Source organism: Apteryx mantelli, chromosome Z (genome assembly GCF_036417845.1).
Source record: "Apteryx mantelli isolate bAptMan1 chromosome Z, bAptMan1.hap1, whole genome shotgun sequence".
Classification (NCBI taxonomy): domain Eukaryota; kingdom Metazoa; phylum Chordata; class Aves; order Apterygiformes; family Apterygidae; genus Apteryx; species Apteryx mantelli.
Window position 1 is genome coordinate 73,151,345 of NC_090020.1, and position 24,274 is coordinate 73,175,618.

The following is a 24,274-nucleotide window of genomic DNA, read 5'->3' on the forward strand; positions in this document are numbered from 1 at the left end:
AGACAGTTCATCATTCCTGGTGTCAGAATGTCTGCATGTTACCCTAGACTGTCTTTTTCTGTTCTTTGATATTCCTTCCATCTTTAGTATTTTAATTTCTTCCATGTGTTTATCTTCTTAATGAAGTTAATGGCTAGCTTTCTTGTTTTGTTGGTATGTTGTGTTAGAAAATTGCCAGTCTTGATTTAGAACTTCATATAAAAATGGTGATTGTATTTGAGATGTGAAATGAAACATAATCAATAAAAATGATTTTCATGTAGTATTTGACAACAATTACTTACGTTGCACCTTTAGTCTGATGGATACCATGCAAAATAAATTTTATTTTTGAAAATTTCCTTTCTACCCTTTTTGAAATGTCAAACCTGGTCACTTTTCTTTCAGCTGTATGGAGAATTTGCTGATCCTTTTAAGCTCTCAGAATGTAAGCTTGCAATTATACACTGTGCGGGTCATTCTGATCCTATCTTGGTGCAAACTCTCTGGCAAGAAATCATTGAAAAAGGTAGGTCTTAATGGACTAGGAGTGGTAAAAGCTATAAGGATAGGAAAATTATGTAATTAAAGCTTTTAAGACTGATTGTGTAGTGCTACTTCTATCCTAGCCAGGTGAGATGTATCTTTTCTTGAAATTCTGTAATATATTTGGTAAACTTGTTTAAATATTATTTCATTAATGTTTATACTCTTGGTTTTGGTACCTAAAGGTCAGAAAAGTATATTATTTGTACATATGTTAGAGCATGTATTAGGAAATTCTGTTAAAAATGTTAAATCTATCCTGACAAAAACTAAAGAGTCTTTAGGGAATTTAGCATTTTTGTAACGCTGCCAGCTTGACAGCAGTGGAAACTTAAGGTTTTTGTCCACCTACAGAGAAAGGGAAAGTACTGGGCACAGCTGTACAAGCCTAGCCGCTTAGCTCTGCTAGTCTGCCTCACCCTTTACCATGAGTGGGTAATTCATTCTCTTTTCCTAGTTTTTCTTGGGTTTTCTGCTGGAGGTTGCCAGTGTGCAAGCAACAGTGATGGTGATTTGAGGGACAAGTTACGTGGTAGTGTGGTTTGGGGCTTGTTTGTTTGTTTTAGTAGCCTTCATGGAACTTAAAGAAAATGAAAACCTGTGAATATACATGCATTCATATCAGAGAGAAAGGTATTTTCACTTCCGCATGATGACTTTGCATTAACAGAGTAGCATAAGATTTTCTTAAGGTGCTAGTGGTAAATGTAAGTACCACAGTGTGTAATTGTGTATAACTTTTTTTTGAAGTTCTCTCTACTTAATGATTTCTTTTCTCTTTCAGAGTTAAGTGACAGCATGTCTCTGAGCCCCACTGACAGAATGCAAGCACTTAGTCTGAAGATGGTGTTGCTTGGAAAGATATATGCTGGCACACCTCGTTATTTTCCTTTAGGCAAGTGGTTTAGCACTGTGTAGTGAACAAGTATGTACATTACATGAGTGGGTCTTGGCTTTCAAGCCCCTTTAAAAAGGTTCCAACCTAAGAAATGTTTCTCTCTTCTAAAAGGAAAGAATATTGATAATTTTATTTCTTCCAGTGCTTGTGATACATAATTACTTTAGTTATTTGTTAAATTTTTCACTAGCTGGAGCAACAAATTATTTCAACCATCATCAGTAGTGAGAAAGCTATTCCTGAGAGTGGCGGGGTCTTGCTTTTCCTTTTTGTCTAAGAAATTAGGAAAAAAAGCATTGTGATATTTGCTCATTATTACAGTGACTTTGACAAGGGACTGAAGACAGGGAGGTTAGGGAAAAAGAAAAAGTCTACAAAACCATTATGGTTTTTACAGGTGCAATTTTTCCTAGAATTTTTCTAGAGATTTATCCAGAATTTACAAATTTTCACCCAGACAGCAAGTAAATGAAGCTTAGAAGGCAGCAACAGTTGCTTTTGGACAGCTGTGCAGGCTACAGGTTAGAAAGTAGAAATGTGTGTGTCTGTCAAAGTACGAAGTAAAAATGCATATTTATGCCTACATATAATAATACTTTAGGCAACCACCTTCATCTGCTGTCTGCCTACTGAATTATCTACTGCTATCTGCAGGGGTGAATTCATAAAGCAGGATTCAGGACATCTCTGAATCCTTGTGGAGCTTCTTTCTGCTTTTGAGATGCTCAAATATTCTGAAAACTTGTTATTATATAAAAACGTGGGAAAAGTCCGTTTACAGTATTAGATTAGATGTTCTTCTACAATATTAAAGTACTGTTACTGACACTAACTTGATAAAGATGCACTGGTGTTGCAGATAGAGAGGGCTAGTCTGGCAAATGAAATGATAGTGTGTTCTTTTGTGGCTGCTGAAGCAGAAGAGGTTAATGAACTTTTCTTACCAATGTGGTGGCCTAGTAGAAGTGCTGAGTGCTCAGTCTGAGTAATGTCTCTCATACATTGCTACTAACTTGAAACCATCTTTGGAGGTAGCTACATTTTACATACCCTTTTCCCTCCACAAATTGGGGGTAACTGTTACCTGAAAACTGTTACATCTGCTTCAAAGGTGAAAGGTGCCAACTGTGTGGAAGACATAAATCAAACTTGGAGCTAGTAAATCACTGTCAGGTGCTTTTCTTTGTTATATCCATTTTTCTTTTTTCCTCCAGATTTTATAGTGCAGTTTCTGGAGCAGCAAGTTTGCACTTTGAACTGGGATGTAGGATTTGTAACATATACCATGCAGGAAATTGGAGTGCCATTGCCAAGGCTGCTTGAAGTATATGACCAGTTGTTTAAAGCACGGGTAAGGAAAATAGCTATAAAATAAAATTCTATTTGCAACTACCATCGAAGTCTTAATTTGGCAGGAAACTTAAAATAATGAACAGTGATACGTCAAAGTATCAACTTCATAGCTTTCATCAACTTTTTAGTCAAAGACCTAAGAGTCTTTGATGCTTTGATGAGTCTTAAATGCTGCTTTTTTTGTTGATTTATTCACTTAATCCTAAAATATGTGGAAAATATTTTCAATTTTGGTGATCCTATTACTTTACCTAAAGCTGATTTCTCCCCTTTCATTACAGTTAGGATTAAGTGGGAATTGTTATGCATCAGAAGGAATGGCAAATCTTGAATATATTAATTTTTTCTTTCCTATTTATGATAAAAATTGTTAAATTACTGCATCTTCTCTTATCTATTGATGTAATCAGCATGAAGAATAAGAATTCATGTTTTTAATTTTTTGGTATGTAGAACACTCTTTCTGAATAAAGCAGAGAATTGACTTTTTTTTTCCTCCATCCAGATCCCTTACAGAGTATTCAGAACTTCACAAAGTCTATTACTTGAGAGACTGTTAGGCAATGGAAAACTGAGCTAAATTCATGTATCTTTTAGTACTCAAAACTTAGGTGTAAATAAATAGTAAGATAAAAATCCCACTTTATTAAATTTTTGTTACAATGAAAAAGTAATTACCACAGCATGCAATTTGTATGCGACTGTCAATACCATATATATTTCTGAATTATCTCCTTAATATGCATCGTCTTAATACGTTGGAATCTCCTTTTTTTAGGACCCATATTGGAACAGAATGAAAAAGCCTTTACACCTTTTAGAGTGTATTCATGTATTATTATCAGGATATGTACACGATCCAAGCAGAGTACTTCACTTTGAGAGGTAACTATAGCCTAATGAAGCATACTGTAAAATATATAAAAGTATCCTAAAGCAGTGCACTTTGGCAACCCCTAAGGTTTTCTTCTTTTCTTTTGGGTGAATTTAAGATTTCTTTCCAAGCAGTGATTATTGAGACTTCTCAATGGTAGAAACTTAGATATTTTTTATCAATTCTGGTGTTTCATTTTGAATAAGAGGTCCCATTGTAAGCAGAAAAAACTAGTTCTCTTGAAGCCTAGTCTTGAGGTAAGCATGAAGAGTCAGTGAGTCCTCCCTATAAGCAACTTCAATTCTAGGTATGCTGAATCTAATACACAGCTAGTTCATATTTTGTAAAACTTTTCAGATATGCTTTTCTATTGCCTTGGGTTATATTATCAGGAACATCATAAGACATTAACAATAACTTTCTCCACTGAAGATTCATAAGAAACTGGAGTGTTTTGTCAATTTTTGGTGACATACTTTAAGGAGAAGTAGAGAAAACTTTCAGGGAATCCGGGGGAAAAAGTGAGAATCGGACATTTAGAAAAAGGTTTCATGGAGACAGGCTAGAAGCTCTGGGTATTCTAGAAAAGAGAAGATTAAATGTGGATATAGATCACCCCAAATTGTTGTTAGTTAATTGGTGTTGAATTGCTCTGCAGGACTAAAATTCAGCTTAATCTGCAACAAGAAGCAACTTAGGTTTGGTATTAGAACAAATTTCTAGCTAAAAGAATAGCTAAATACTCTGACAAGTTGCCTGTATATTATGGAATCTCTAGTGTTCCGATTTTTGCAAATAGACTGTACAAACTTCAATCAGAGCTATCCTATCTCTGAGCAGAAGGGAGCAGAAATTGGCAATGTCTTCTTATCTCTTCTGGCCTTACATTTCTGTGAATCTATTGAGAACATACACACAAAGAAAATCCCTATTCAAGTATACCATTTACATCCATCTGTTTTCATTTTTTGGTCTTTTATAGCTATCTGATTTAAATATTTGAACAAAGGGGAACTTTAACTTATTAGAAATTAAGTCAATGATGTCTAATAGATAATTTGCCAACTAAATATTTCACTTCTTCGCTATTACTCTACCTTGTTTTAATTATCACTTATATTAAATATCAGATGAATAATAATGATTCATTTAGTCTTCCCATTATGTCTCAGTCACAAGCATTAGATTTAAAAAAATCTAATTCTAATAAACAGTTAAAGTAGCTGACAGATGTGTTGCTGATACTTTATTTCATTAAAATTCAAGGCTTGCTAATTTCTATTTTCAGATGAATTCTAATATACAGAAACAAAAAGGAGCTTCTTAGTATTCTGTTTTTCTTTACAGGCGACGATTCACAAATGTTTGTTTGGATGCTGTTAGTTGCTACCTGGTTGAACTTCAGTCTATGAGCCCAACGCTAATGGTGCAGACTACTGTTGGGAATTTTAAATCACTACAGGCTAAATTAGAACGTCTTCACTGATTGATTAAGATAATAAAAGAACCGTTAGCCCAGATAAAATGAACTGTAAAATAGACATTCAGGTGTCTGCACTGAATCTCTGGAAGAACAAATACTCAGAAGGAAATTCTGAGAAAGTTTTATCTCCTGCTGCAATTATTGATTGTGTGGCCTGTATTCCTGCTAATCTAAAGGTATCTACAAATTGTAGAATGTAAATGTGACAAATTGAGTTTCTTTTGCTACTACCAAATTTTTTAACAATAGAAAGCTTTTTTTATACTGTTGAAATGAAATACATTGTATGATCTTTCCCTTGAAAATTAAAATTATTTGGAAAATATTTTTTTCTTTTTCTTTACTTAACATAAAGCAGTGGAGAAAATTAAGATGTTAAATCTACTTTATAGCTGTTTTACAAATATGAAAACAAGAAATAAGAACTGCAGGAGCCAAGAAGATGATAAAAGCGCATGCTGGAACAGAGTAGGGTTGTAAACCCGGTCATATCAGGGAGCAGTGATAGAATCATAACTCTACCTGTGCATAAGTTTACTGGCAAATCTTTCAATAATGAAGATAAGTAATAGTTATGAAACAATGATTTCTATAAATATAATAATTGGGGTGAAATTACAGAAACTAGCAACTTTATTTGTATTTTAAGTAAAAGAACAATATTAAAAGTCCATCAAACTGTTTTCCCTGTTCCATTTTAATAAATATAGTGTATCTGTTAAAATGAGCTAAAGAAGACAAAAGAAGCGACTTATGTCTACTTCTGTTACATGCACACAAGCACCAACTTGTGTACATTCCTTAAAATGAGCAAAACCTACACATTATTCTATCCGCATGCTTCCTAGAATTTAAATTCTCATCCTACAACTAAGTGTAAAGATGTTTTGTCTTTATTTTACTACCATGCATTGTATACATATTCTGTAGCATAAACTCTGTATCATGCAAAAGAAATTACCAGTTTATGCTGGTCTTTAGTCTTCCTCAAATAACTTAACTTTTCTACCTAAGTAAACCATCAAAGAGTTCGGAGATATTTTTTGTGGGGGGGGGAAAAACAAATATCTTTCTTTATACATACAAAGTAGATTAATGTAATCTTTTACCAGGAGATTGAGTATAGTTACTTATCACAGCTGCTCCGAAACAGAGAAGAGAGTTGTGAATTAAGGCATTTATTTACATGCAAGTCACCTATTTATAGCCTGTTCTTCCTGATCTGATTACTATGCTCTAAAGTTTTGTTTAAAAACAGCCATGAAATTTCTGTCCCTATAAACTGTCAAATACATTCTTATGTTTTTCAGGGAGAGAATGGGCCCAGTAAAGTAATATGTAAATTAGAATAAATCTGGGGTTTTTTTAGCTTTCCTGTTAGATCAAAATAAAGCTGAAATCTTAATATTGACTTTTCTCTTTGTCAGTGTTGAAATTTCCTCACAAAGTATTATCTAAATAGAGTAATTTCCTGGGAAAACATTTATGTCTTTCCATATAAAGTATACTATCCTTAAATGTTACATTTTCTGGTGGTAGCTATGTTTCACACCAAGGGTGTCATGTATATTTGTCCTGTTTTGTTACTGTAGGTCTGTTCAAACCCTATACAAGTTATGTCCCATGTTTTGCCTGATCTATTTAACTCATATTTTAATATTTGCACAAGAGTATGCCAAAGATTTGGGAACAGGCACAAATCACAGACCTGAGGTTCAGGTCTTCATTCTTAGTTTATAGAATAAGAATGCTTCTAGCAATGTTGAGTTTTATCTGTAGAGCATTTCAAAGTTTATAAAGAGTTAGCTTTGATATTTTCATATTATTACAGTTAATTTCAGTGTAAACATTGCCTTCTGTTTTCATAGTCCTTGCTTGTCTAATTTGGAGAAAGCACAGATTGTCTTTCCCTTTTTAAATTTGGAGGGATATAGAAATCTGAGATCAGAGGTAAGGGATGGGTGTATTAATGCAGTAGATGACACAGACATCTGCAGGGAAGTGCCTGACCAATGCGAACCACTTCTCAAGTGAATAGGTTAACAAAACTATTAATAATTGGGTGATTACTTTGGTCAGATTTTTTTTTTAATGTGTCACAATGTTACTTGTTCTCCATCTACAGATTGTGCTTAAGGGAAGGTAGAAACAACCTCGGACTAGTCTTGTTTGAGGAACAAGAGCTGGTTTGGGGGAGCAGCGGTTTAAAGGGAATGAAATGTGTTTATCCAAGGCGATGAAACACGGAGCCGCTGCCTGCTAGCTCTCCCTTCGGTATTTCACCTAAATCCCTCTACTTGAGAGGGAGCGTTGGCTTTGCCTAGAGCTGCTTAAAGGTGTCCTGCTGTCTATGGAAATCCATCCACGTTTTTTTCTGAATATGAATATATTGTGTATGTTTACATAGCCTACCGTGTACATATTTTATATAACCCTGCTTTGCTTTCTGCGCCCGTCCCGCCATCGCCCCAGGTGGCGGAGAGCCGCCGCCAGGCCCGGAGGCTGCGCGGCGCCGCGGCCCCGCCGCCTGCCCGCAGGTGAGTGCGGCCGCTCAGCGCGCTCCGGGCGATCCTGCTGCGGACGCGCCACCTGCCCGGAGTCAGCTCACGCAGTACCGTGACCAGCCAGGTAATGTTAAACTCCCGAAACGCCGGAGATCTCTACCCTGCCCCCCCCCCCCCCCCGAAGCCGGCGGGTTCAGGAGCCAGGGGCAGAGGGAAGCCGCAGCCTGAGCCCGGGGAGAAAAGCGGGGCCCCGCCGCCGTGCTTGGGGGGGGAGAACGGGACGATGGCACCGCGACGGGCGGAGCCCGCGCCTGCGCACTGCGCTCCCCTCGCCCCGCCCCGGCCGTTGGCTCGGCGGCCGTTGGCAGCCGTTGGAGGCGATGCGGTGAGTGCGGCCCGGGCGGCGCCGGGGCCCGGCGGGGGCTGCGCGGTCGGTGCTCCCGGGCGACGTGGCGGCCCTTCGGCGCCCCAGCTTTGCCGCCGGTGGCGAGGCGGTGCCGGGCAGCCAGGAGGGCCCGCGCGGTCCCGCTTTGTCTGCGCCCCGAGGGCTGGGGATGAGCCTGAGACCGCCCCTGCTTTTGCCTGTGGCAAAAGCGCTGCTGGGATTCGCGCGGTTGGCTCCTGAGGAGGGGGACAGGCCCGTGCCCCCCGCTCCCCCGCGCAGTGGGGAGCGGCTCGCTGCGAGGGCTGTGTGCCCCTGCGAGCAGCAAGGTGCAAAAACTGCCTGACACGTGAGGCAGCAGCCTAGCAGCCGTGCCCGGACCTCCTCGGTTGTGTGGCGTGCCGTGTGGGTCGCCCCGGGGCGGGAGGTGACTCCTGGGGAGGAAATTTTCTCAGTCCTCTTTCTGCTCCCTGGCCCGTTCTTTCATTACACAAGTGCTGCCGGCCCCCAGATCTCACCAGGCTTTCATCTTCTCCTCCTTAACTTGCCTTGTTTTCTCAGGTGCATGTAAGTTTTACCTGCATAAGCACTGTTTATGCTTTTCATTCTGAAGAATTAATAAAAATATTGCCCTTTTGGTACCTGGGGACTAGCATGTGACTTGCTGACTCGAAGTTCAAGTTCATAAATATGGAGTCTGGAAAGATACTGGTGGTATCGGCTCATTTGGCATGTACCAAGAAGCTTCCTTTAGTAAATTATGCATCAGGAAAGCAGTTCAGGGATTGTTTGGAAGCTGACCCAGTGGAAGGGCTGTCATTTAACACGGTATGCAGTGTGCTGTCAGGGACTGTGTGTCAGCAGGTGTAAGACCTCCAGCACTGCCAACATCCTCACTTTCAGTACCGTGGAATGCTAATAGGCATCTCACGATCCATCATATGGTTTCACATTCTGACCGACACAGCCACAAACCTAAGTGAAAAGTGTACTTTGGTTTGTTAACTACTGCTAGAAAGAGAGCATGACAAAACTAGCACGCTACATATTTTTGTTTTCTGGGGATGCTGGTTCAAGAACTTGAGCTCAGAGTCTAAAATCATCGTGGTGGTTAGCTCTGCAAAGATTCCCTTTCGAATGCTGAAGCAATGAACTGTAACATTCTTCCTGGAGGGAGAGAAAAAACCTGAGTTGCAGCTGCTAGAAGGGTATAATGAGTCATGGTTTTGTAATGCTAATGTTTATATTAATATCCATATAATATTAAGATGAAAATGAGATTCCACACACAAAATAGTCTATTCTCTTTATGTGTGAAAGATTAGTTCAGCATATAATCTGAAGAAATTCCCTAACTGAAGCATATCCAGAATGGGTTTGACTGTTTCAAAATACAAATTGTAATGTTATATGTATATAGTGTATGAAGCTACATTGTAGAGCTTGATATTCTGTAGTCTGGTTCCTGTAATAAGTATAACTGAATAGAAATACAGGTCGTCTTTGGATATAAGTGCATGTTTTATTTTCAGGGTTTTTTTTAAGTATTTTTTATGTTTTTCCATAATGTTGTTGCCTGCCCTATGACTTACTCTGTATGCTTTTCTTTCTCTCTTACATCTTTTCTTGTGGGAAGGTAAAAATGGTTGCTACATCATTTTTTTTCAGAATTAGGTTACTTATTTAAATTAAGCAGATACACTGCAAAAGTCTTCAGTGAGCTATAGCATTGCCAATTTTAAGTGAGTTTGACATATTAGTATGGCAGTTCTGGTATACATGAATTACTTTGCATATTCCTGACATCTAGGAATGTTGCTTGATATTTAAATATTTAAGTGGTATTTAAAAATGTAGTTAACTATATTTTGTCAATATTTAGTTAACCATATTGATTGAATAGTTTTAGTCAACTGGAAACTGTGCTGTTTGTGAGCTAATAAAAATTATTTAAGTGTTAAAATGTTATATATAAGAGCAGATACCCTCCAATATGCTGCACCCTTTAAAAGTGCTAGTGCCAGTTTTTGCATACAGTATGAAGAAAATAAGCCTTTTGGAGCAGAGGAAGTAGGCAGCTGGGGGTTAGAGGTGGGTGCTGAGAGGTTGCTTGAGAAAACTTTCTCTTCTGTTACTGGAACAAGCATGTAACCTGCATGGCTGAACTGCAAATATTCTGTGGGCTGTGCAACTATTAATAGCTATCTAAGCTTAGTTTGGAAATGTAGATAAATATCCATTCTCTTTGTGTTTAGCGGGAAGCTGCTGTAGTTAAGAGTGTTTGTCCTGATTCCTACACTCTACCCTCCACCAAAATAATAAAAACATTTTTTTTTCCAATTCTTTATAGGTATGTTGAAAAGCAACCATTTGTTTTTCTCTCTTATGGTTACTAAGGGGTTTAATGAGAATGGAGATTAAACTAGACGTTCTCATCTCTACATGTATCAAACAAAGCAAGCCATGGCCTCGCATCTCCTGGATTGGACAGGTGAGATGAGTGAAATTTTATTTAAATCTGCAAAGAATAGATATGTTTTAATCATGTAAAACTTGCTTAACACTTCTTTTTTTATGGGGGAGTTAGGAAAGCTTCAGGAGATGGTTTCAAACTACTACATTTAGGCGTTATTGAGATAAATGGCTAATTTTACTATGTTTTTGACTTCAGGCCAGAGATTCAAAATTGCTCAGATACACAATGAAAAGTTTTGTTTGTTTGTTTTTTCCAAAACGTGTTCTTTACTTGATTATGTTGTTATTTTGAAAGCACTAGTTTAAAGTACATCTTTGGAAATTGTGAACAAAAGTCATTTTCCCATTCTTTGCTGCATCCATTGAAAGGCATGCTTTCTTATGCACTTTTGATAACGTGAGACTAGACTTTTTTCTTCTCTTTTAATGTATGATTTGAGTTTAAATAGGTAACCATTAAAGGCCCAGTCCTTCCATTGTAATCAGTGACAAAAATATCACTGAATTCAGTAGTGCAGGAAGAGATAACTAGAGTCTAATCTTGCATTAGTTGCCAGCTAGTTCAGCTGAAGTACTTTGAAGAACTTTTTACTAATGATTGTAAGTGTGGCCTACTAGTTTAAAACTTGACCAAATTCTGCATCAGTTTAGGTTGATGCTAGATATGATGTTGTACTGTAAAGTGACTGTGCAGAAGATTGTGCAGAATTAATATGGCAATTGCAGTAATAACTTTTCTTTTTTTCATTATTTTTCCCTGTCACTCTAACATTTTTTGTCTATATATTATTTTGCAGGCAAATATAGAAAATAGCATTTTAAAAAATTAGATACTCTTCTTTTTCTTTAAACAGGAAAAAGAGGCTATTTTTCTTCTAGATGATAAACATATAAATGAAATTAACCTGGCATCAGGGAGGACAAAGAAGAAAATACCTCGGCTGCAGTCATTGCTAAAAAATGTAGTCGTCTTAACAACATCAAGAAATGGTTAAGTATTAATATCTCATGTGTTACAGAATCACATTATTTTATTTGTAATTCTAGAAGTTTAGAAAGATACAATATCCAAAGAATTTGCCAGTTCAGTTTCAGCTGTAGAACTGTGACCAAAATGAAGGGAAGTGATTTTAAATACTTAACAATAATACAGTTCTAAACACCTCTCTAACGATGAATACAGGTGCTTGGTTGGCAGGAATACTTACAACAGGAGAACTATTTCTTTGGAATAAAGATCAAGACTTCTTGAAAATCGTGCCAGCAATTGAAGAGTCTAGGAAGGCTGTTTTAGCAGCACAAGGTAGGGCTTTTTTCACTGTGTCCCGTTGAAAATTGAGTAGAGGCAAAGTGTTTTCCCTCTTGTTATTAGATGTTATTACATAAGTAAAAGCTATATTTTTATGTTGTTTTACATATGTATGATTTATGTGCTACCTAAGCTTTGACAGATGTCCTTTTTGTCATTTAAATGATACATTTTTGAATTCTCAAAGCTCCTGTAAACAATAATTCAATTTTAAATACAGTACGTCTTTATTTTGTAATACAACTTAAAGCAGGTGTACACTTGATTTAAGCCATATATGCTTCATTTTAAGTTTATTCTGTAAGTATTTTTCAATGACAAATGCTACTTGGAAAGAATACTGTAAAGGCTTGAACCTGTAAACTTTGCATAAAATACTGTCTTGTATTAGATAATCTCACTAATATCATGTTGCAAAGTGAAATATTGTACAAGCAATTCCGTCATTTCAGTGAAGATCAGTAGTGCATTTAGGAGCTGAAGGTAATAGATAAGTAGAGCACTTACGCATTTATTCATAGTTCTCATGAAAGGCTTCAAGATTTCAAGAAAGACCATCTCAGGGAAGGCTTACGTAAAATTCATAAAATGCATAAAAAGGGGGATCCAGTCTGACATTACCACTGCAAAAGGTCTGCTACTAGTGGTGAAGTTTGGAAATGTAAGATCTTTAACATGGAAGCTTGGATTTGTTGTGACTGAGAAGAAGGAAATTTCCTTTCATTTTAAAATATAAATCCAACAGAAAAGGAGAAACTATTCAGATGCATTGTTATTTTTTCCAGAGTGCTTGATGCGATTGTGCTTGTATATATCTGGAGATGGCAGAAAGGTACTATTCACTACTCCTACGGCATGCATCTTTCTATGGGAGAGCACAGAACATGAAAATACATACTATTCTAAAAATTCTTCAATGGCTGGGCGTTGGACGCAAATTTTGCCTGATGAATCCATCATGTTGCCTTCCACTGATGAAAAAGAAACTGGAGTGCATGCTGCTTTCATACAAAATGAGGTAAAAAAATAAGCCCTAAAGCAATACGTCTCATCTCTTAAGTAAATTGGAGCCTCAGAAGCTACAGTGAGTTCTGATAGTTACGTCTTTGGTGTTGTGTGTAGACCTAATTGTTCAGTTCATATTAGGTTTAATGACAGCATAAGAACGGCCAAACTGGATCAGACCAAAGTTCTTCTAGCCCAGTATCTTCTTGCCTGCCTTTACGTTCCTGAATGACAACATAATGTTGTTTAATTTGAATTGTCATAGCTATTGAGCTAAATACATAAGTCATTAAACAGAAAACTGTGCGTAATCAGGGTTTTGATTGTTTTTTTTGTTTGTGTGATTGTTTTCCTCCAGATACTGGGTGATTGCTGTTTGTGCACTTTTGTGTTCTACTCTGGAGAATGCTTGGTGCTCACATTTTTGGCTCTCCGATGGCATGAAAATAGCCTCAGATGTGTTAGGTGAGTTCAAAGCTATTTGAAATTATGTTAGTTTAAGAGGAAGAGTTTATTATAAAGTGCTTCAGAGTCAGGTTTCAAAGCTGCATATCGACACATGCTATTCACATTAATATACAGTTAGCTAATGGTTACAAACACCTATCTATATTTGCATATGTACCTTCATAGCTTGCATCACACTATGTATCTGTACATGGACAAAACGGTAATTCTCAAGTATTTAAATGTGGTGAATGCAACAGCATTTATATATGTATTCCATAGTTCATTAGTAAAAAATGGTTTACACCTAAATAAAACTGAATGTATTTATCATAATATATATGCGAGTATCTATACATACCTGTGCCTGCACACAGATGTATTTGTTGCTGTCAGGAGGTTTTTTGAATAGCGCTAATAGATTCTCCTTTTCTTGTTTTTCTCATATTACTAGTGCATGCTATGTGGCTTTGAGTACCCATATATCTCTTTCTCTTCTTTATTATGAATATTCATCTATTGTATTTGTTTTCTGTTCCCTTTGTTATCTCCTACACCTAGGATACATAGATGTATTTATTTTTTTTTAACTGGGATGAGACCGTTTACTGATAGAGTTATGCTGATACAACCACTTAAAAATGCAATTGAAAAATGTTTCTGAGTACATGCATAGTCCATTCCTCTTGCTGTGTGAGAAACACCTTTTATGTGAGTTGTAAAGTCTAGGTAGACAACATCCACTGCTCTCCCCTCATTGTAACATTTCTCAACCATATCGCTCAATTTTTTTGTGCCTACCGTCACTCAATCTCATTAGTTACAGTGATATATTTAATTTCTCCATCATAACTTTTCATCTTTATTTTTTATGTTAGTTAGCATTTTTTCAAGTGCAATCTTACTCTTGTGTTTTCTGTCATGTTTTGAATCTTTACGAATTTTTGTTTAGAGCAGTTAATTTCCATTTTCAAATTCTGAATAGCCTTTTGTTTGTTGATGTTATACTGTCTGATGAGGCTGCTCCTGGCTGGAATATGAATGTCCTAGTTCTATAACATGTATCTGCATTTACTGGGATGTTTTATATGCACAGCCCAAATTTCCATCTCTCAAAAATCATTCTTATCACTTAGATACCATTTTTAAACTCTTGTAAATCCTGAGTACCTTTCATCTATAATGTTGTTGAAGATAACATGATTTCTTTTTTTTTACATGTTTTGTGTGTCCCTGTTTTGGTTGGAATTTTTCTGATGTATGAATCATTCCATTCAGTACTGCTGAATAACCTCTTGCTTTTGTTGTTCTTTTTTGGTATTTAGTTCTTTGCCATATCAGATTCACTGGGTACAGCAGACTTGTTCTCTTGCTAATCTGGTTCCTCAGTGTGTGTCTGTAAAGTCAAGAGGAGCTTTGCTAACCGCATTTGCAAGAGATGGACTTTTACTTGCAGTAGCCATTAATCAAAATGATCCAAAGGTATGAACAATAGACAGTATATCACTTAAGCTAATAGTTCAGTTGGAATGAAGTCTGATAAAAGTGATCCACTGAATTGTTTTAGAAGTGATTTTCAGCAATGGATTACATTCATATCAGTATCCACAGCCAAGAAGTCCTGCCCCAACTTGTAATTCTTTGAATGCTGTTATTTGGTTAAGAACTCCATACCAGCCAGTCTTTCATCTATAATCTTCCAGAAGTACAATAAAAAAGAAACTAAATTCAGACATTGTATCTGCAAAGGTTTTGAATGATTCTCAGTCAGGCCTCAGCTGAAGATGGGAAAGAGATTATGGTCCCGCTTCATAAAGGTATTCCTTCTAACAACTCAAGAACACCAAATCTCAGGCCAAATCTTTTTGTATGTTTTAGTGCTACTGATGCCAGGAAATACTGACCAGCCTATGTAATGTTCCAAGAGGAGATGATGCAGTATTTCAGAGCACCAATGCTTATTCACCAATAAGACAGATAAGAGGGATCTTAGATTATTTCTGGGATATTAAGGGGAAAAAAAACGAAAAAAGACAGAGAGAGAGAGAGAGAGAGAGAGAGAGAAAAAAAATGCATATAATAAGATTTAATTATTTTTCAAGTTCAGAAATATATGTAAGAGTTAACTAATGCTCTAAATAGTAATGCTGAGTTGTAATGTCACTTTCATATAATGTTTCCAGTACATCAAATTTAATTCATAAATTGCTAATAGAAAGCTTTTTTTTTCTTTTTTTTCTTTTTTTTTTTTTTTTTTTTTTACAATAATTGTATTTTGATACGAACTTTTCCATTGTGCTTTTTCTTTTTAGGCATCTCAGATTTTGTTTTTAAACACGCTGAATTTTGTAACTGTTTCGGGTAGCCTTAAAGGTTGCAGTAGCAAGAATAGCATGGTCCCATCCAAATTTGTCAGGTCAGTAGCTGATATTGTTTCTCCTGTTGCTGTATCCCCCTCCCCTCTTTCCCCCCCAAATTATCCTGACTTTGGTTACAGTGATTTGACAGAGAAATACAAATATTTTCCCTGCACTATTTAGGTCTTATTGGGTTGGTGACATGAGTTGGACTCCTGATAGCCTTTTCTTGGCTTGCATGTTAAAACGTGGATCTTTGATTTTATTGACTTGTATGGGTGAATTGCTGACCTTGATTACTTCAGGCTGCTCTGTAGAATTTGGACCAGCAGAGTTTATTCCATTTCATCCCCTAATAACATACAGGTAAAAGAGTTTGAAAATGTTCATATGTCTTTGTCATATGATCATATCTTACTTTCTAACATATTTTTTACAATTTTAAATAAACTCATCTTTCAAATTCAGTCTTTTGCTTTCCTTGTGTCTTTCTTCTCAATATCTGTTTCTCATTCATAGTTCTCTTCTATTTCTTATAATGGGTTTGCCTGATGAAAAATTGGCATTGTGGCAATGTAAGTATACATTATTTAAGTGACTTTTGGGGCTGTTACATATTTAAGTGTTTATGAAATTCATGATAATTAAAAATACTGTTTTTTTAGTGTAGGAAGAAATCAACTTTATGGAAATGCTAAAAGTATAGATTAATATTAATCCAGTGAGTTTTCCTTATTGACTGTTTAATTTTATTTACAAGACTTCATATCACATTTCTATATCAAATCTTTTAAATAAGATATTTGCATGGACAAAAAATAGTTAGGTATTGAAATACATTTTGGTTATTCCAGGTTCAGATTTTGAAACTGTGGTGTTGGGGTTGCGGGATGGGGGAGGAATAAGTAAAGGAAATCTGAAAACACTTTTTTTTTAGCTTAAACTGTAAGATACAAAAAGTAATGCAACTTGAATACCTAGAAGAAACAACATAAAATTTAAACATTACTATATTATTTTAAAAAGTCCTGTTAGAACTGCCTGACTAAAGCCAGATAATGTATAAATGTATTACCCCATGAAACATTCAGATCTTTCCTGGTGTTTGTTTATATACAATATTTTTAAGATGCTTAGTTTCATCATATCTTAGAAATATCTTAAATGTAATCTAGAAATATCTAGACTATATCTAGTCTTTAGATAATGCATCCATTGCATATTGTTTCTATGGATCACAGTAAAACTAACAAACTTATTTTTACCAGTTATTTTCTTAAGTTAGAATTGATATTTATACAGATGATAAGTGAGCAGAGTCATACATAACTTAAAACAAACTAATATTAAAGAACTAGCATCTTTAATAATCTTTTAAAAGTATCAAGGATTATTGCAACCTTCGATGTACAAAAGTGGACAAAATGTATATATTTACAAAAAAGCATCATAATACCTCTTACACTGGCAGATTGAAAAATCAGATATTGAAATGTATTAAAATATCTTAACTACATTTATTTAATATATGCAGCTCCCTTAGATTTTAAATAATCTACTAACTTTTGGACTATCAGGAAACAGAAAAAAATCAGTTATTGAGCACATTATTTCAAAATATTATGGTGTTAATATTAATATTAGAACACATGCACAGGACAGCTTCCTGAAACTCCAGTCTTTTCGTTGTAAGAAATAGCTTTGGACCTTTTGTGTTTTGATTTAAAATATTTCTGTTAAATGACTGAGCTGATTCTGAAATATTAAGATTCTGACTTCGGGCGTCTTTTTTTCATACATGACTTTATTTGAAGTTACTTAGGAATTTCATCCTGGAAGCACTTCTCATACATTATCGTGCCAGTAGCTCTACTCAGAATACATAAATTTAAGGAAGCCTCTAAAGTTTTGCAGGATGACCACCTTGGATTTGTGCAAGATGTCAGTATTTTTCTGCAGTTGCAACTCTGTGAATTAAAAATAACTTTAAGTATGTTCATATTATTTTCTTAGGAAATATTATATAAATCATATTATTATTTCCAATTTGGCATTAAATTTCTATATCATAATTTTATTATCTAGCTTTTTGTGTAAGTGGTATAAAATGTTCATAAGTTATTTTTACTCTATTCCATTCATGATTTCTGCATATGGTAGTTGCTTCTCATTTTTTTGATGTATCTTTATTTTACTTGCTAGACAGCAGCACTCTTTGTGTCAAGACTCTAGTCAGTCTGTTGGTTCTTCAGCTTCTGAAAGTGACCTTTTGAGACAGAGATTCTCTGTTGCTTCACACTCAAGATTACCCTACCTCATTGTTTCGGATGGATACATGATAACAGTGCTAAGATTTCCTAACAACCTTTCACCATCAGGATTTGTAAGATCCCTTTTGCTTGATTCAACCCAACGGCTTGAAAATATCCGTCAGAATTTCATGAACTGTAAGGTAAAGTTATGGATTCTATTTGTGGGCTTTAAGTAAAAAACTTGATAAGTATAAAAATGCACGATTTTAAACAGAGTACCTTGATTTACTTTATTGTGAAACTTGCATAGATTCCTTTAAATTATACTTTTGTTTTGAAAACACTGAATACACAGTTTTCTCTGAAATTGTTCCTTTGTTTGGGTAGCATTTCAGTGAAATGTAGTAAAGGGGACGGTCTAAATTGTCATTATAAAATCTTTTCAGATAATTTTAAAAGAAATTGAATGGATTTATGTTTCTAGAGAGTTGGATCAGAGCACTGGCAGATATTATGCTACTCTGACCAGTTCATCCTTTCAGAGTGATTCAGAAAGGGTGCTCTAAAACTTCTCTATCTTAGAGAGGTTGCTGCTGTTTTAGAGCAGGCAGCAGCAGCAGTCCCAATGATATTGTGAGCATGTAGCCATTAGGTCCTCAACTGGCATTGTCAATTAAAGCTTTTGGTTTTATTTTTCAATCACTTACAAATTGAGCTAAATATGGAAAAAGGGAAACCTTTGAAAGAAGAGGTTTTGCAACTACTACCAACCACCTAACTCCCTAAGATGTAGTAGATATTCAGAGCTTTTGTGTTTGCTAATAGACATTGAATGCCAATTGTCTTCCAGTGGCTATCTGTTTGTATTTTGAATTTTTAGAGATGCATGATATGATGGCATTCATGAATGAGATAGAGTGGACAAGGATTTGAGGACTTAGAGGTGTATTGTTATTAAGAACACAAGAAAGTCCTACATATTTGCAAGCTTGTGGGATCATCTGAGGGATCAAGAAAGCATATTCTTTCAGCATGAAGTAAAATAAAGTTGTCTGGTGTAGAAGAAATACTGCATTCCCAAAGCACGGCCAAATGATAGTTTGTTTCTGTGCAACACATGCCCTCTGACCTGTTCTCTCTTTCTGTCTGGGGTTTTCAAACTGAAGCTTTTTATATCAGGGACCAGCTTCCTTGTTTTGTTTGGGAAGGATCTGGTTTGTTATTACTAGAGACAAATAACATGTTTTGCATTATTATTGCTTCTTTTAGTCTAAAGGGAGACGGCTGTGTTTACAATCACTGTTGTCTTTAAAAGCTAGTCTTTTGAAACACACTCAAAATCAAAGATCCATCTTTCCCACCATTCCAAAATTCCTGGAAGAGGACACAACAGAAATGAGTGAGAAAACCATGGATTTACAGGTATTCAGTAGCATCTTTTACACTTATAATTATGCAAATGATTTGATTTTAAGATGTTCTACATGTAAAGAATTTTTTTTAAATAATATTTTAGGTATATTTGCTCTTACTAAGGATGTTTAAAGTAATTTCGTATTTGGTTAAGTTCTCAATTCTTTATAGGTACGAGAGATGGTTGATTTTTCTCATTTGACACTTTTGTTTTCAAACATCTTACTATTTCTATCAGAAACAATTTAACTTTTTAGAAATACATACTGGTGTACATCTACATCAGTTTGTTTTAGTTTTAGCTTCACTGTATAATAAAATATAATGTTACACAGATAAGAGCTATGAAGTATAGTAAATATAATATTATTAGTAAATAGTAAATTAGTAAATAATATTATTAGTAAATAAGTTACTTATCCTCAATTTTAGACTTGCATCAATTCTAAAATCTGAATATGTTTTTAGGTAGAATGGCTCCATGATCAAAGTCATTGTGCAGCCTTTCCCAACTCCATTTCATGCTTTGTCTTTTGATTTGTTTCTCTGATGAAGTTTCTCGTTCTAGGACATGTATCTGAGCTTTTGCTACATGGTTTTAGTACTTTACAGGTATCTGGAAAAAAACACTTCCTCATATTCTATGCTTCTCTTAGTAGTAAAGGACAGGATTTCAGTTTCTGTTTTAGAAACTATTGCTGTGCATACAATGTAATTTTTTTTTTTGTTAGGTGATAGATTTCTATCTACAGAACTATTACAAATAACCCTATCTAGGTTTTCACTCTAGATGAAATTGCTAAGGAATTAAATTTACTAGCAATGTAGCTGCCTTATCCAGAATAGCTACACAGGAAATTAATTAAGAATAAAGATTCATATGTGAGACTGACTTGAACTCTAATTCCTTGCAGTCTGTTTTGAGAAAATGGGCTTGAATTAAACTTTATTTTTTGTCTCTGTCTGATTTAGGATTATGAAGAAGAATCAGATGATGAAAAGCAGTTTCAAAATAGCTCGTTCAGCTTCTCTAGCCAAAGAATCAGTTCATTTGTTGGTAAAGCTGATCAAGGTCATTTGGAATTTGCATCAATGTTTGATACTATTCATGCAAAGGATGTTACTGAAGAGAAAGATAACTTATCAGTGGAACTAAATTCTATTCAGAAAAATCTCCTTACTGCATGGCAGATAGGAGTTTCAAAAAATATGCAAGAGAAAGATACTTTGCTGAATTATACAGTAAACTGCTTTACCCATTTTTTCAACATACTGCAGTTCATAAAATGCTCTTCACTAAACCAGGATGCATTTTTAAACAAGTCTGTGAAGAATACTCACTGGATGCATTACGTGTTAAAATATTTTCAGCAGTGTTTAACTCTCCTGTACGGGCATTCAAGAGCCAGTTTGACTGGGCATTTGGCAAAGCTGACTTTACAAACTATAAAACTGATCCTTATTCAGCAACAAGATCAGTTGTTCTCAAAAAACCTTTTGGCATGCTTCTGTCTTTTAAGGATGGTTTCTCACACTCTAAGTAGCATGTGCATACCACAGTATGAGAATTTTTTTGCGTCTTCTGATATTAATAGTCTTGTGGAGCTTGACTCCCTTGTGATGCCTGTTTTCCTAATTCTTGATGAGAGTGCTACTCAGCAATTCAGCTCACTGAAATCTCTGCTCAGAGAGCCCCCTCAAGCAATAAACCATGATGAAAAAACAGAAAAAAGGTATGATTGATCTCTGCATGGAAAAAATATTTGAACTACTATTTTATTTCTTAATTATACAGTAATTATAACATCCTTTTGATTTTATTTCTGTGTCATACTCTGTGGAAAAATCTGACAAACTATTAAAGCATGCAGATCAGGGCTCAGACCTATAGTTGAATGTAGTTCAGTTATGGGGACTTAACTAATTACTGCCAGTGAGCTGAGAGATAATTGGTGGGCTAGCAACTCCCACCAGGTTGCCTGGTAGTTTAGCATCAGTCCAGGTATTGCAGTTTAAAATGTTTTTACTCACAAGCCTGTTGCAAATCTGAGCTGATACATCTAATAGTACTGTACTGGGCTGCAGGGGCTTGACAGCCCTAGATTTGTGCTCTGCAGTCAGCTTTTTCACTGGCTTTGCTTTTTTCTATGACTCTATTGTTGTATTTTTCATCAGTTTAATTTATAAAGACTGTGTTATCTGTTTTGAAGGTTTATCGAGGTGGTTTCATTTCTCTGTTCTTTAGACAGCCACAAATTCATTTTGAAGCCAGCATTTGGGTGCTTGAAGCAGGTTGATTCTTCTGAACATATGTAGGCATAACAATGTTTGGTGATAAAAAAGCAAACACTAGGGCAAAAAATGATTCCTCCCCCCCTTTATTATAGTCAATAGAATTGTTTTTAACATAAAATATAATTTAATTTTTTAGATCCATAATGCAAAATACAAGAAAATATTTTTATCTGCATTATATACAGATAACCAAAAGTAAATTTGCTAACCTTTTAATTTTTTCATAATATTACACTTCTTGAACTACAGGTTGACTGTACTATGGCAGTTATTATACAAGAAAGTTGTTTGGTATCAAATGCAGCTGAACAGAAAAACATGTAAGAATGCAGATGAAGAGTCTGTTGTCTCATCACTTTTAAGTCATGTTCAAGCAACCCTCCAGTCTTCAGGAGTGACCTTAGAACAACGTTTGAAGCTTAATTCTGTAGCTGGTTAGTACTTTGGAAAGAGCTATAATACTTAGGTATTTGCACTGCTGACTGAATACTAGCTTGCAGATAAGTTGGACCTAATTTTTAATAACTGACTTTATCAGCTTAAATAATTAGTTAATAGCAGGACTTTTCTAAGAATTCCTATCAAAAGTGTTTCTTAAATACTTCGTGTCCCAGTGCGTCTCTGTGGATCGTATTATATCCTTCAGAGCCTGTTGAGCTCTGCTTGTATTAAAAATATGATGTATTAAAAAAATTATATTGACTTCAATTTGATATGCATCACGCCCTAGATTTGAAATTTTTAGAGAATCTGAAAGCAAGATCTGAATCCTGATCTGGTTTGTACAGTCTTATTTCATCTGAGGTGGATGGGCATCACAGTGTGTCTCTTAGAAGATTTCTAAATAGATATCCCTTTTACTTTGTGTGGTCACTGTGGGCACGAACATGTCATGTGTGCATGAATGTAGTCAACTTCAGTTCAGTGTCTAATCTAGCATGACCTGATCTAATAGACGTAATGTAGTATGTTTATTCTGCAAACAGAACGTGGTTACAGCTTCATTTCCTACACATTAGTGCCCTATGTTTACTCTGTCTTCCTTTCCCCTTCCACTATTATAAAGCCAGCTTCCCACTTGTGTCTCCCACCGCAATACTCAGTCTTCTCCATATCACTAATCTCCCTCCCTGGAATGATACTTCTAGCTTGTCCTCATGCATCACTCCATACAATACATTAGCTCCTTCAGATGTCTCTTTGATCACAACAATATATGCAGCTTTCCACCCCTTCCATATGTTCTTTATTTACCTTCTTAAGTTTGCCAAATAGATAACATGCACATTATGGACAATCTAATCACACACACGCTGCTGAGCTTGCCAGTATGTCTCAACTGGCTAGCTGCTAATAAGCAGAATGTGAGTGGCAGACCGGTCCTTGCCTTCCCTTCTGTGGCGGCACTAGTTTTTTATCCTTCTGCTCTGCCCAGGGGCTGTGCTTTTGTAAATTTTTGTTTTATACTATGTCTGGTTTTGTTTTTATTGCTTCCTTTCCCTGTCCCTTTCTCCCTGTCCCTTTCTCCCATTCCATGCAGGAGGAAAAAGAACATGTTTTCTTCAGAGTAGATACTGTCATTATTCATTTATTTATTTCCCCTAACTTTAAGAAATACAAATATATGTGTGATAATCTACTTTTCTGTCAAAGTAGTTTGAAATTGACCAATGGACTAAAAATTGGAATGGGAATAGAGGTGGAGAGGTGGAATTTAGAGAGATGAAATGTGTAATGGTCCATAGACCTGTGGTTTGGAACTGCTTTTACAGTGAAACAAAACATATGTTCAGTTTCCTACGTAGTTTTACAACTATTTTTTACAGTAAACTTATTTCATATCATATGAAATCTGAAAATGGATAAGAGAAAATGCTTTTCCCCATTAATAAATTATTGTGGGTTTTGAATACTGAAGTACCTAACTATGGTTACGTTTATGTGCATGTGTGTGTGTGTGCATGTGTAAAACTGACTATGTGAAGCTTTTAACTTGTTGAATGTATGATTTTTAAAGGTGAGGAGAAGTTCCTTTTAGGCTCATACAGAGAATCTGTGGATGCATGGAAAAAATCTCTTTATGAAATCAAAGCAAATGGTAAGAGATAAAATAATCCATTTTTTAGATGTTTGTGTAATCACTTTACATAGTTACACATGATTCTCTGTTGCTCTTCAGAAAGGAAGACAGATTAAAAAAGGATAAAGGATAAAGGATAAAGAAATGATAAAGGATGCATATATGAAATTAAGCTGACTTGAATACAGACCAGTCAAAATTTAACTTGATTGCTCTCTAAGAAAATTCCATGCATTTCTATTTTGACATCAGGGTTTTTTTATGACTATAATGTACTTGGTCCTGAAAAACTTCAAGTAGATTTCTGAGCAAGAAAATAACAGTGAAAGACAGATGAACAAAAATCAATTGTTATGATAATGAAACCAGAAGACTTTGAGTGGTTGGGGAATAAAAAGACTAAAAAGAATCTGTGATGGGAGTTTATGCAGAAGTTGGTTGGAAACAGATATTCCAAAAACTCTTCCCAGGGATCATGAGAATTTTTTTTTCCCTCTGATTATTAAGATGAGGAATATCTCATTCAGAACCGTGCAGAAAGACTTCAGGGTATTTGAAACCTGGTGGATCCCTAAGCAAATCAGGAGTTAATCTCATTGTCTCAGGCGTCCCTTCTGTAAAC

General features: G+C 35.6%; 2 protein-coding genes across 2 annotated transcripts in view; both read left to right on the plus strand.

The window, feature by feature from the left end:
- The window catches only part of NUP155 (nucleoporin 155), a 36,090-nt gene extending 30,632 nt beyond the window's left edge, over positions 1-5,458 (plus strand). Inside the window, exons 31-35 of the mRNA XM_067316715.1 lie at positions 388-508; positions 1,310-1,420; positions 2,638-2,774; positions 3,555-3,661; positions 4,998-5,458. Coding sequence (XP_067172816.1) covers positions 388-508; positions 1,310-1,420; positions 2,638-2,774; positions 3,555-3,661; positions 4,998-5,136 — 615 coding nt within the window. The 3' untranslated portion in view covers positions 5,137-5,458. The remainder of the gene's footprint in view (positions 1-387; positions 509-1,309; positions 1,421-2,637; positions 2,775-3,554; positions 3,662-4,997) is intronic.
- A 4,930-nt stretch (positions 5,459-10,388) lies between these two features.
- The window catches only part of CPLANE1 (ciliogenesis and planar polarity effector complex subunit 1), a 55,037-nt gene continuing 41,151 nt past the window's right edge, over positions 10,389-24,274 (plus strand). The window contains exons 1-13 of the mRNA XM_067315288.1: positions 10,389-10,510; positions 11,349-11,484; positions 11,678-11,797; positions 12,589-12,821; positions 13,167-13,273; positions 14,581-14,737; positions 15,568-15,671; positions 15,796-15,978; positions 17,815-18,064; positions 19,134-19,286; positions 20,250-21,010; positions 21,822-22,006; positions 23,590-23,670. Of these exons, the coding sequence (XP_067171389.1) occupies positions 10,424-10,510; positions 11,349-11,484; positions 11,678-11,797; positions 12,589-12,821; positions 13,167-13,273; positions 14,581-14,737; positions 15,568-15,671; positions 15,796-15,978; positions 17,815-18,064; positions 19,134-19,286; positions 20,250-21,010; positions 21,822-22,006; positions 23,590-23,670 (2,557 nt within the window). The 5' untranslated portion in view covers positions 10,389-10,423. The remainder of the gene's footprint in view (positions 10,511-11,348; positions 11,485-11,677; positions 11,798-12,588; positions 12,822-13,166; positions 13,274-14,580; positions 14,738-15,567; positions 15,672-15,795; positions 15,979-17,814; positions 18,065-19,133; positions 19,287-20,249; positions 21,011-21,821; positions 22,007-23,589; positions 23,671-24,274) is intronic.